Source organism: Choristoneura fumiferana, chromosome Z (assembly GCF_025370935.1).
Source record: "Choristoneura fumiferana chromosome Z, NRCan_CFum_1, whole genome shotgun sequence".
Taxonomy (NCBI): domain Eukaryota; kingdom Metazoa; phylum Arthropoda; class Insecta; order Lepidoptera; family Tortricidae; genus Choristoneura; species Choristoneura fumiferana.
This window is the reverse complement of record NC_133472.1, coordinates 21029071-21043589: the sequence shown is the minus strand read 5'-3', so window position 1 is coordinate 21043589 and position 14519 is coordinate 21029071. Positions and strand designations below refer to the sequence as shown.

General features: G+C 36.8%; 2 protein-coding genes across 3 annotated transcripts in view; both read right to left on the bottom strand.

Moving 5' to 3' along the window:
• The window catches only part of LOC141431550 (uncharacterized), a 105859-nt gene that overhangs the window by 29275 nt on the left and 62065 nt on the right, over positions 1-14519 (bottom strand). The window lies entirely within an intron of this gene.
• Positions 2391-14519, bottom strand: part of LOC141441215 (actin nucleation-promoting factor WAS-like) — a 40420-nt gene continuing 28291 nt past the window's right edge. The window contains exon 12 of the mRNA XM_074105889.1: positions 2391-14347. Within this exon, the coding sequence (XP_073961990.1) occupies positions 14186-14347 (162 nt within the window). The 3' untranslated portion in view covers positions 2391-14185. The remainder of the gene's footprint in view (positions 14348-14519) is intronic.

The window sequence follows — 14519 nt, the reverse complement described above, 5'->3', positions numbered from 1 at the left end:
CAAATTAGGTAAGTAGGTAACTACTTATTAATGAAAAAATTGCGTCATATTTTTTTCAGTCATCATCATCATCCCAGCCTATATACGTCCCACTGCTGGGCACAGGCCTCCTCTTAGAATGAGAGGGCTTGAGCCCAGTCAGTCCTAGTCAGTTTTACATGTCCCAAGTAGTTATAACCCAGTGTTACTTCTACATAACGTGGTGTGTAGGTAAGTGCTAGCTACTTACCAGTTTGAAAGAACAGCGACGTCTTTAGCGCATGTAGCGCCCGTGTGCAATAATTACTTTAGCGCCATCTAGGAAGCGGAATGGAATAGGTACAATACAAAGTGCCGCGGCCGTCGCCCCTAACACCGCTGCGCCCGTGTGCAACGCACACGCACACCCTGCACTATAGGTAAAGACGCCTCTTGCCGTTGGCAATCTTCTGGCAGAAGACGGCCAGGGCGTCCTCGGACCACGTGGGGGCTATCAGTTGAGGAGGCTGGCTCAATTGGTCTCGGCTGGGAAGAGCTGGAAGAAGCTGCGCAAGATCGTGCCAAATGGAAAACTTCTACGAGTCCTATGTCCCTAGTGATGAGGGATAGGATAACAGAATCACATCATCATCATCACGCTCGACTAATGGACAGGACATCTGCTTAAAATTCAAATAGCAAAAAAAAATTGTTGCGCGGTTTTTCTTTTCTTTTAGGTATTGTTTATGAAGTGACGCTTTAAAAGCTTTCATATTTAGCCAACAGTTTCAAAATTGAAAACTATTTTAAAACTAATTGGCCTATGCATAATAAAACGAATTAATCCTTAATATACCTAATTGAATAGATTCATATTCGTAATCATAAATTGTGTTTCACGAAATTAAATCTTGTTTTTTAGGGTTCCGTAGCCAAAATGGCAAAAACGGAACCCTTACTTTTAGTTTCGCCATGTCTGTCTGTCTGACTGTCAGTCCGCGGCTTTGCTCGGGGACTATCAATGCTAGAAAGCTGTAATTTTGCACGAATATATATTTAAACTATGCCAACAAAATAATACAATACAAAATTAAAAACAGATTTCAGAGTAGGTTAGACGTAAAGTGGAGGTGGTTTTTTTTCTCATCCAATCTTGTAGTGTGGGGTATCTTTGGATAGGTCTTTTAAAACCAAGGGGTTGCTAACACGATTTTTCGATTCAGTGATTTGTTTTTTCAAAATATTCAACATTAAAGTGCAAATTTTCATTAAAATCGAGCGTCCCCCCCTAATCTAAACCAATGGGTGGAAAATTTAAAAAAAAATCAGAATGGTAGTAAGTATATCAAAGTTATAAGGAAAACTATAACGGTTAAGTTTTCTTGAGAATTATTAGTAGTTTAAGAGTCAGCCTAAGGTATAAAATACTTATACAAAAACTTCGAATATTCCGTACAAAATACGAAATCCTAACAAAAATATCACTTAATTTTTTTCGTAATGGCTACGGAACCCTATTTCGGGCGTGCCTCTTGGCCGGTTTTTTTTTATATTTTTGCACAGTTGTCATTTTGAGTTTATTTCCACGCCTAAAAATCCTCCATTCACAAACACCGTGTTGGCTGTTTAGGGGTTTCTAACGTAAATAAAAAAAAAACTTACTTTAATCCCTAGAGAATAACAAAAGAGCTTTAGGCCCGATATGCAGAGACTAAAGTAACATTTTTGAGCATGATAAGTGAAAAGTAGGAATTATTTGTCCTCTCCCAGTGCTGGTAATGGAAGTTGGTTATGTACGGTACGGGGAACAAGGGGACCGCTCTAGAAGTATGAATGCACATTGCACAACGTTCTTTAAATATTGTGTTAAAACGGGATTTAAAATAAAAACAGTTTACATTTATATCTGCTTACGACTTCTACGTTTACACATCGTTAGTACCTATGTTTCCGATGGGTACAGCGCCGTAATACTATACTGATAGGGGTCAATCAACTTTTTGTTACCTTGGTAACGTCTCCTGCGTTACCTATTTACTTACGGTATGATTTTCTGTTTTTAATGGAGTACAAATCTACTAAAAGTTAGAAGTTATGACAGTTTTTAGGCAATTCCTTTATGGCACATCTTGTAAGTAGGTATGCTAACAGTATAAATTGCAAACATTTTGTCTATCAAAGTGTATCACTGATGTCTCCTGTGTTACGGGACACAATAACAACACTAACCCCCTGTTTCACCATCCATTGAATAAATTTATCTGACGGATAAATGTGATGACGTCTCTGTTTGTTTTATTCGAATACACGGAGACAACATCACATTTATCCGTCATTTAAAATTAATCAATGGATGGTGAAAAACAGCCCCTAAGTCTATTAGACTTTGGTTTTTGATACAGGCACTATCTTGATTAAAACGCCTGTCCAACTTAATGTTTTAATTATTTATTTAGTCAACATAGCGTTTCATGTCATAACATGATTCGTTAGTCAATGTTCGTACATTTGATATTATTACAAATAACAATGAAAAACATGATAATTATAAAAATAGCTTTGCGCTTTTATACATTGCTATCCTACTATACTATACAGATAAATACTTAGTAGAATTAATTTGCAGCTTATTACTACAATAATCTGGGCATCTGTTGCAATAGCTACACCCTGATCTGTGCCCTGATGAAGATATAAATAGGCGCATCATGGTGTCAAGCCGTGATCGTGACTTTGTCCAGTTACAGTTCCCTTATTCTGCTATCAATACGCTGATAGTAACTATATAATAATTATAATACCTTAACAAATAATTGTTTAAATAAAAAATCTTATCATCTACCCACATTGTGATGTGGCACGAATATAATGAGGGTTTCTGTGACAGGTTAGTGTTAGTGGCGCTGGCTAGTAGCTTAGTATCACGAGAGCTATTTGACAACTTTACCATTTGAGGCTCGTTTGTGATTGGCTGAATAACTAAATAAGCCAATCGCAAGCAAGACGCCAAAGGGACATCACGATATTAGCGCCATCTAAGGATATTGGGCCTTTGGGCCTGTCGAGAATCTCTCATTGACGATAATGAGCAACAACTATCTAGGTCGTGTTTATTTAGTTTTAACTGATCCATTTTGTAAGAGTGCTTTACTTCAATGTCTGCTATTACATCTCAAATAAACTATTAATAACTAGAAATTTTATACGTATAACATGCCACATTATATCTTTACAAGGAAAAGGATATTTTACTCAAATTCACGAGCGCGTGTAGTTTTTAATATTATCCCTGTCCTTTTCCAACCCAACTCACACGATAATCAAAACTAAATTTCAAATTCATTGCTTAATCAGTTGTTACGAATGTATGTTTATTACGTATGTATATACACAAATTAAAGTTAGAAAATTTAGGGTACAGTCACCCACCAGCAACCAACATCTGACAGCAAAACGTGCATAAATATCGGATGCGACTCTAATCCTAGGGCCGGTAGGACGTATCAGATATCTTTGCACGCCCCGCTGTGGCAGATATTATAATGCACGTGACTGTACCTCACCTAGAAGTAAAATAGGATTTTTTTTGGCTAAATCCGTAGTGTGGGGTAATGATAGTTAGATTTTTTAAATATTATTATAGTTTTGCTAAGATTATTTTTCTATTTAAGAATCTGAAAAATATTAAGCTTTAAAGCGCTAATTTTAGTTAGTCATGTGTCACAAACCGAAAAAAAATCGGTCAAGTGCGAGTGCGAGTGCGAGCGACTCGCGCATGAAGGGTTCCGCACCTCCGTACAATGTTTTAAAAACAAATATTTCAGTAATATTTTTTGTATAAAAGCACACGGCGGCCACGCCGTACAAAATACGCGTTCTTGAATCTACATAGGCACGACGACGTCTGTACACGCGTCAATGTGTGCGTAAGATACACAGGGCTGACTATCGCAAAACCCTAATAAGTACTACCAATGTCATTTAAAGGTACTTTATATGTGGGTGTGGCTTAGATAGTGCAACTCAATGTAAGCGGCTAATCTTACCTATTTATTTAAACCAAATTAAAATGCGTCTGTCTGTATTTAATTACAATAGATAAGTATACGACTACAAACTTAAACGAATTATGCGGTAGGTAGTTATTTCATGTATTCAAGTTTCGAGATAATTTCAGAAATCATAATTACTTATTTAGAAAAAGAAAGTAGGACGGGTACCGTTACCATTTCGCAAAATGTATGCTCCCGAACTTAGTGCCGTGCGGCCGACATACATCGCGTTGCGCAACCGACTGCTTTCCTGCGGTTTTCCTGCAATCTGCGAGGGGTGGGGTAACTCGAACCAGTGTGGGGCGGAGCGTGGCCATTCTGTACGTTGTACTATTATATATTTTGTGAAAAAAGTCTAATACAAGCTTTTTTGCTGGCGGTACTTTTTGCCCCTGGTTACCAAAGTAGGTAGTCGTCAAGACGAATCAAATGAGACCAAAATTAAAAATTTAAGAAACCCCCGACATAAAAAACGCAAGTAAAAATAAAAAAAAAACGCCCGAAAAAAAACAAAGCCGCCAAGCTGTTGCCCGTGATTTCATCTGCGAAGAATTCGTTTATCCCTATCCCGCGGGGAATATTCTGATTTCCCGGAAAATTAGCTTAAGTTAATTTAGTATACGAGGGTGGGCTGATAAGTTTCCGAAACGGCACAGAAATAATACAATATGTATATGTTTTATTTTTCAACGTAGGTACCTCCTAAGTCCACGCACTTAGCCCAACGTTTCTCCAATGCTGTTATCCCATTCCGATAGAAGGTTTCGTCAAGTCCCTCAAAATACCCATTTACAGCTTCTATGACTTCAGTATTTGAGGAATATTTTTGTCCACCTAGCCATTTTTTAAGATTTGGGAACAGGTGGAAGTCGCAAGGTGATAAGTCTGGCGAATATGGAGAATGGGTAGCAATTTGAAGTGCAATTCCTTGATTTTGGCGGTTGCAACTTTAGCTGTGTGAACAGGGGCGTTGTCCTGGTGAAGTAAAACTTTTTTCTTGTGCAGGTGAGGCCTTTTCTCTTTTATTGCGTCACTGAGATTCTGTAGTAAGTCAGCATAATATTGACCGTTTATCGTTCTTCCTTTCTGTAGATAATCTACTAAATTTATTCCTTTGGAATCCCAAAATATGGTTGCCATCACTTTGCCGGCTGACAAAATCGTTTTGGCTTTCTTTGGTGCCGGTTCGCCGCGATTTGTCCACTGCCTAGACTGTTCTTTTGTCTCCGGCGTGTAGTGGTGGATCCACGTCTCGTCAACCGTTATGTATCGACGTAAAAACTCCCTAGGATTAGACCAGTACTTCTCCAAACATTCCGCCGAAAGATCCTTGCGTCGTTGCTTCTGCTCATTTGTCAACAGACGCGGCACCCATCGAGCACATAGCTTATTCATTGCCAAATGTTGGTGCAAAATATTAAGAACCCGTTCTCTTGAAATGTTGACCATCTCTGCTATTTCCCGCAATTTTACACGGCGATCATCCAATACAATTTTTTTAATTTTATCGATCATTTCTGGAGTCGTTACCTCATTTGGCCGTCCGCTGCGGGGAGCATCGTTACAGCTCTGTCGACCACGTCTAAAGTCGGAAACCCAAGTGTGAACAGTGCTCAAAGATGGAGAAGAAGACCCCAAAACACGGTCCAGTTTGGCTTTTATCTGAGTTGCAGTTTTGCCATTCAAAACATAAAACTTAATTACCGCACGCACTTCTGTTTTTTCCATTTTCATGAAAATGGAAAACAAGTTTTCTTTGAATCGCTTTTAAAAATTACTAGATTTATTATAATTAATTCACGTTGCCTCTGCATTTACGCCAAACTCGAGAGATTACAATGACATATATATTTTTTAATTCATTTGTTTTTTAATCTGTCATTTCGGAAACTTACCAGCCAGCCCTCGTAAGTACCCTGTAATATTTTTTTTATCTAAGCGTCGTCGGTGTCGGGGGACCGAAGGTTTAACAGGAAACTAAAGTACATATGTTGTATTTTTTAAAGTATAATCTGTGAAGGTAGGGTAGGAAGGTAGGGTTCCATACCCAAAGGGTGCCAACGGAACCCTAGTACTGAGACTCCGCTGTCTGTCTGTCTGTCTGTCCGTCCGTCCGTCTGTCACATGGCTCTCTCTTGAGCCGTAATAGCTAGGCACTTGAAATTTTCACAGATTATGTTTAACAGTGGCCGCTACAACAACAAATACTAAAAATAAAATAAAGCTAAAAACTAAAGGGGGTCGTCATACAAGAAACGTGTTTCATTCAGCGGTTTTTGGTTGCTAGGCTGCCAAGATGACGGCCGTCAGTTGCTAGGGGCAACGCGAGTGAGCCTGTGTTGTTTTTAATGTTTAACTACTTATTAATTTGCGATTTTATTAGTGCTATTTTATAAAACCTTTGATAATATAATAATTGCTCTAGACCGTGGTTTATTTTTTTGTGCACCATTAAGACTAAATAACAATTTATGATTCACAAACCTCCGACACACACTTCACAAAAGCGGACTTCAATAAAGCACTCACAGCCGCTGTGTTTAATGTTTGTTTACACTAAAAAAAATATCCGTTATAATTCATAATAAGTAACACTATTTATTTACAAGGTCAAAATTTAAAATCAGGTTAAGATTTATTTACTAATTCATTCATTCATTCGTTCAGCCACTTTTTTTCCTGCCGCGGCGCATGGCAAGAGTCTTAAGCGCTATTCAGCCTCCAACAAGGCGACAGCCAAAGAGGATGAGAATTTAAAATGGTTCTTTATTCTAAATACTTGCACCTAGACTTTACATTTTGGTGATATGTTTTTATTAACTTGTAATGTAAGCCGTGGTGGCCTAGTGGTTTGAGTAATCGCCTCTCAAGCAGAGGGTCGTGGGTTCAAACCCCGGCTTGCACCTCTGAGTTTTTCGAAATTCATGTGCGGAATTACATTTGAAATTTACCACGAGCTTTGTGGTGAAGGAAAACATCGTGAGGAAACCTGCACAAACCTGCGAAGCAATTAGGGCTATCGCGTATGAATTCGCCACTAGAGGCGCTAGTGTAGCGTGAGGTCTCCGAAATGTCAAATCGCATACTTTTTGGTTGAGCTACGCGGGTTTATTTATAATTAGAATAATTTTGTGAATATTTTGCAATATCTGAAATTAATTATGGCAAATATGCGTTCCGGGGCAGTGAATGTCTGTGTTTTGAGACAGTTTTGTCTTTCAGAAACCTTTGTCCTCCCTTTTTTCCGAACAAAACGGGGACTATGCAACACTGGCATGCTCGATATTTTTATGGTACGGTTTTAAGGTGTATTAAATATGATTTTAATCTAAACTTTGTTTTCACGCCCGTAATAACAGACTTTGAAAGTCATACTTAAAAACCTCACGCTACAGTGCGCCATCTAGTGAGACAAAAAACGATGGCCCTCATTCAATGGTGCGTGTGAAGTTCCCAATCCGCACTGGGCCCGCGTGGGAACTATCGCCCAAGCCCTCTTGTTCAGAGGAGGCCTGTACCCAGCAGTGGGACGTATATAGGCTGGGATGATGATGATGATGATGAATGTAATGTAACTATTTATGTTTGTTCGGGTGGAATTAACATTTCAACTTAAATTTGAAGTGGATATCTTCAACCAATTGAGCTGTAAATTTGCATGCATGTATAAATCCGACGACAAAGCAATATTTTTATGGCGTAGAGCTGATCTGATGATGAAGTTAGATGTTGGCCATAGGAACTCTGTAATAAAACGACACGACCGCATCGATTTTGGTGTCATTTGATTCGTCTTGACGACTACCTACTTTGGTAACCAGAGACAAAAAGTACCGCCAGTAAAAATGATTGTATATAGATTTTTTTATAAAAAATGATTACTGAACTATTTGTTTTTAAAACATTGTACGGAGAGTCGCTCGCACTCGCACTTGACCGATTTTTTTAATGTTCAACATCGTTTTAAATAATTACTTGTTTTCCAATAGACATGCGATAGACAGAGAAGCATAAAGTAGACACGATATATAATCGTCACTTATATACGGCAGAGAAGCTTCTGTACTTGTACTATTACTTATTCTATGATGTTACCTGGTGATACCATCTGCAATTTTTTTGAATTTGCCGCGGTTTTGCAGGTTCATCTTTCATTAGCCAGACTTTAGCAGTATTTGTACTATATGCATAAAAATACAATACAAATATACGAATTTAGAATGAAAACTTAAACTATTACAGCTTATTAGGCTTTACAAGTAACGCGTGATTGTTGTCTTTAAACACGTAATACCTATTAAAATATTTTCCGCACGTTAGCACGGAACCCCACACTACGCGTGGCCACACGCACTTGGCTTGTTCTTTGAGAAGCCCAGGGCATGGAACACCACCTGGTTTCTTAGGGTGTGGTGTGGCTGATTATATTATTCACAGCAAATTTGCCCTCATTTCATTTAAATTCAATTATTTGTAGGTAAATGTTATAGTATTTTATATAATTGCTTATATCAAGTCTTTTGAGGGTATTTCCTGAAGGTTGACTGGCGGACAAATGCATCAAGTCCGCTTTATTGTACATTTTTGTGCTATATTTTTAATAAATAATACAAAACATAATACCTTATTTTATGGCGGAGTCGGTTAATTAACCATTTGAAATGGTTGAGTTTGGTTAACCCCTTGATTATGGTTTTGATTCTGTTGTTTCACAATTATTTATATTTTCGCACCCTAATAAACTTTAACAACACTGTAGAACGTATCATAATCATAATAAATTCCCTTGCCAAGCATATCACAATCACTTTTTCTACCAAGAGGTTCCACAGTGGGTCAAGTCACAATTCATGTGGTTCAAGTGTAGGTATTTTCAATTTAAGCAATTTTCCATCGCAGTCAGTTTTTTTTAAATCTATAATTCTGATTAATCAATAATAGAGAAATAAATGCATAAACCGGGAATTAATTTTGTCTACCTACTAGGTATAGGGTTTTATATATCACATAACTTTAAGAATCAACCTCTATACGTGATTAAACTTGCGCCAAATATTTTTTACAAAGGTATTCCAAAGTTACGGCACTTTACAAATAATCTAACAAAAACATGATAAGTTCTCACGTACATAATAGAAACGATGGAACCATATAGTTTTGCTCACTAACGATTCCATCACGACTACACTAATTATTTTTTATACTACTCCGTAATTCAGTAGACTACTATGTTTTTTCAGGTCGTATAAAAGTTTTAGTTTATAATAAGAAGAACCCTCCCTCATTATCTCAGACACGGACTAACCCCCCTTATTCATAAATAGACTCATACATATTAACTAAAATCCTTTTGTCTGTATTTGGGTCAATCAACTTTTTAGTGTATGTTATTCTCATTCTGTAGGTACCGTAACTCGAGAGACATCACTTTCTTATAAAGAAGTTTGCACTGTATATTCCAATTCAATTTATGACAAGCGTAAACAAAGACTCCATTAACCCGACCATAGACATTTAGTGATGTGAAACCTAGAACCTATTGCAAAATAATTAATCTGTAAAGTAAATCGATTATTTATTAATTGAATAGATCAACGTATTTTTATCTATTTTATTATTTAAAATACTTGATTTAATTCCAAAGACTGTTTATTCGATTATAAAAGCAGTAACTATTTTTTATTTTAAGGAAAGTAAATATAAATCGCTTAATCGTCCAATGCGCGGATTTTTAAAATGTAAAATTTTCTACTATCTCTACGCTAGTCTATGCTACTACAGATTATACACATGTTTCAATCAAGAAATAACGTCAGATTTTGACGGAGAATTTTCAAATGAAAAATAAATATTAAAATCAAGTGAATTTTGATGAAAAAACTGATTACACATCTAGTTATAAGACACGAATTATAGATAAATGTGTTATTGATTCGATCCAGTGGGTGCTTATACAAGAATTTTGATAAAATCGGTTTGTTTACACTTTTAATAAATTGGATAGGCATAACGTATATACTATTAGCATGCTTAGAAGATGAGCCATGAACGAATCGCCCTAAAACTGTCACAACTCTAACTTTTAGTTAAACCCTATAAAAACATACTTATAATAACTCTGGAAAAGATACCATGGCAACAAGCTACACAAAAATTTGATTGACCCATTTAGTCTGTCACTTTGACAATTTTGCCTTTGCCAGACACGGTACTGTTAAAATATTATACAAGCCGTGAGCTCTTAGAAAAACCTTCGGGTTTCGGGGGAAATCGGAAGGATTCGTTCGTAGAAAATGACAATTGTCTTTTTGACTTACTAGCAATCCATCACACGGAGAGTGCACTTGTTGTGTTTTCATTGCTTTATATAGAGCAGTTAAAACCACCACTTATTTATTTATTCTTTTATTTTTCGGAAGTTGATTTCCATGGGGAGTCAACTTAAACAGGGTATTTCTGTGAATAGCCAATAACGGGAAATTGTTTATTTTAATGTATATAAATATTTTGTAAAGAAGCTGAAAGTTTCAAGAAAAGTGTTAATCGTTATATTTTAATACGGTTCAAGACCAAGTTACAGAAGCAACGGGGATTTCGAAAAGTACATTAAAAAAATATGAAACGAAAGCAGACCAAAAAAAATTCATTTGACATACCCAAGAGAAGTAGATACAATAACGGCCTTATATAGTTCCAAATAAAAGTAGTGTTAAGGCGGGGTGTTCTCTATTTAAATTAACGATGGAAGATTTCAAAAATGCTAATTTTTTTTTATTTTTATCATGACAAAAAGTCTTATTGTATTAAAATTAGAAAAAGATAAAGAAGCGTAATATTATTACAGTAAGGTTTATTTTGTATTGATGATTATTCTTTAAATAACTTTTTACGGTAACATTGAAAAGTTTCGCAAGTTGATAACAGAACAGAACCGCATATCACGATTGCGTGTCATCGTCTATACCCGAAGCATGCTTCTAAAATCCGAAGGTTTTTTTTTAAGAGCTCACGGAGTGTATATTTTCGCTAAAAAAGTTTTTTGTGTATAAATTAATAAATATTTCGAAACAACACTACTTGACCTAGTCCCAAAGTCAGCAAAGTTTTAGGGGTACAATAAAGGCAAGCGGAGAAACATATTTAAATAGTGAGATACCTACACTTATTTAACATCCAAAAGTCGAGAACAAACATTCATATTTTTCATACTAATATCTGTTCCGACCGGGGACCGAACCAGCGACGGACGTCAAGCTTTGTAGTCAGGTTCTCTAACTACTATTGTATTTTTCACCTATGATGAGTTCTGTGAAACTTGAAAATTTTCCGAATTACGCATACTATGCTCGCAAAATATTTTTAAAAATAATTTCTTTTTTGAAGCAAAATAATAAAAAAATGTAAAACTATACTTTTTAAAAATATAAAGCAATATCAGTGTCCATTAAATAGACTCCATCGAATACGATAGTTTTTTTTTTAATGACGCATTGTGTGATACGGAAAAGAGTAGTGAAGTAGCACAACAATATCGGCAATGAGGGCTATCGCGAATGAATTCGCTGCTAGAGGCGCTAGTGTAGCGTGAGGTCTCCGAAATGTCAAATCTCATAGTTATTGGGTGAGCTACGCGGGTTTATTTATAATTAGAATAATTTTGTGAATATTTTGCAATATCTGAAATTAATTATGGCAAATATGCGTTCCGGGGCAATGAATGTCTGTGTTTTGAGACAGTTTTGTCTTTCGGAAACCTTTGTCCTCCCTTTTTCCGAACAAAACGGGGACTATGTAACACTGGCATGCTCGATATTTCTATTGTACGGTTTTAAGTTGTATTAAATATGATTTTAATCTAAACTTTGTTTTCACGCCCGTAATAACAGACTTTGAAAGCCATACTTAAAAACCTCACGCAACAGTGCGCCATCTACATCTAGTGAGACAAAAAACGATAGCCCTCATTGCCGCGGTTCATTATTCAACAACAATGAACACTAAGATATTTTAAATTTTTAAACAAAACGTTAACGCGGCACTTTGGAACACGGCCGCAGCCATCTTGTGCCTCTTATGGCCAGTGCTTGTCAGTATCACTGTCAATACGAGTGCGTCTGCCTTATATAGGAGTTGAGTATCCGTTGCATTTTCTTTGGTTTGTTTTTTGATATTATTCATTTCTGTTATTATTGTTGTTGACTTTTGTTAATGTTTCTCGTTAAGTTTGTTGTTGTTTTTTGGCAAAATGCCGAACGAAAAGGTCTTAAAAGATTGTTTTGAACTCCCAGTCGGGAGTTTGTAATTCGTTTGAGGGGTATTTCGAGCGAGAGCAAGAAAGAAAACGGTAGCCCGATGGGCGGAAAACTGGAAAAATATTATTTTTAAAATATATAATGCAACTTCTCCAAAAATAGGCACTAATAACTCTTAGAAAAATCGATATTTCACTCGATAAATGGTACATCTCTAATAACGTCAAACTAGAAACGTCACAGAATCCATCATAGGTGAAAAATATTATAAGCTATACGGTTATCTAATAAATAAGGGACTTAATCAGCGGTTAATGCATTACATTTCATTTTTAACGCGGCTGTGCAATCATGATTGCACTGAATCTCCTAGCAGTTATTTAAATTTCTTAGGTTTTACCAGGGGTTGGACACTCCGCAGTTTAGGTACGTTCGGCCGGCGCACCCAACCATTGGGTGCACGGCAGTGGGTTGCCGCTTAGCTCGCATGCTGGACGCGTCGCGCGTGATTTGTGAAGGTAATCGATTGCATTTTATCTATCTTTGAAAAAACTCAGTGTGGATTTAACAGACCTGGATTCTGGATTTGAAAAAAAAACTGTAAAAAATACAAACTTCTTTCGCTGATTGGCTTGGATGGATTTACCTACATTAAAAAAAACTGTCATATTATGGATTCATTCGATTTTGATAAAATATGATTTTAACTGTATTTTTTCAAAAACCACACGGAATTATATTTATCCGATAAAATTGTAACAAAACTAGTTTCTTTCCCTTTCATTTAATAATGCAAAAAAAAAACGCAATTGGATTAGTTTGAAGTTAAGCGACTCGTGTTTAAATTTTGATTACGCCGATCAAAACAGAACTTATTTAACGTATTTCAGTTTACCTCCTTCAAAACAAAATAATCCTCTCGACGAGTTACGACGAGGTACACTCTTATTACGTAGCGATTTCTTTTCAACATTACAGTGAGTTTATGCAGGAAAGCATTTTGATTAAATAAATAAAAAGTCACATTGTAGTACGTAATCAAGTACATACATATATTATAAGGTAAAAACTTAAACATGTGTTCAGTTTTTCTTGCAATTCCTACAAACTGAAAAATTCAGAATTTGTAGAGGAATAATCATATATAGTTAGTCTATTTAAACATTGAGCATGCTTAGAATTAAAAATTTCACTGGAACGTTTAATTGACATATGACACGTCAGTCGTTAGTCACGAATAATATTACCGTTTATTATAGTTTCATGCCTAAAAACTAATTTCTCGCCAGTCAACATGGCTGTATGATGAAACGTTACTGTAGCATCCACAAATACAAATAGGTACGTGAGTCACTCGTATATTCAATCTTAGTAATTATGTCCCACTGTAGTTTTGCACAAAAACCAAAAAAAAAAAAAACAATGTTTTTTTTTAATGATTGTATGTTTTTGAAGACCTCACTAATTTCTTTCTTACTTTTATTTATCATGCGTTTTAGTGAGTTTATCATAATATTTTCTTATTTTGACTAGTCAATTTTGTTACTATCTATTTATAGTCTGAAAACAATCTAACATGTTTATAATGCCCGACGCAATGTGCAAGGCTCCATGGCACGACGACCGTACCAGCGAGGTTAACTGCTTTCCGAAATATTAAATATAAATAAAATATTCTCAATCGTGACATGATCATGAAGTTTAACAACCGAAGCAAGGCACCCGTAATGACCCGCATAGCTATATATCACAGCATTACGGCAGCCCATAATATCTATATATGATGTGTAAATGTCAGTATTAGTAGTAAGTGCGAGCGATGATCACAAGAGACACCGGTGGAGGTAAGTCGGGCACACGCAGTCTGCAGTCAACACGCCTCGTCGTAGCAGTGTGTGCCGCACAAGGCGCGGCGGTGCTGGTTTAGTAGTCCCACTCGTCGTCGCTGGTGGCGTCGTCGGTGTCGGAGTCGGAGGAGTGGATGACGCGGCTGCGCTCCTCCAGCGCGCGGCGCAGCGCCACGGCCAGCCCGGACGCCGCCGGCGCCTCGCGCGCCCCCGACTCGTTGCTGCGCGTGCGCTGCACCTGCACATCACACTCGTTATTATGTCACTAGGACTATTAGGGTTGGCCTCAAACGATCTGACTTTGACGCAATTGCTTCAGCTACCACCGTTCTTAAATTCCCTGATTTTTCTCCCATTCATCTACTTATTATGGTGAGTGTAAGGGAGTAAATATAATGCCACCACCGTCA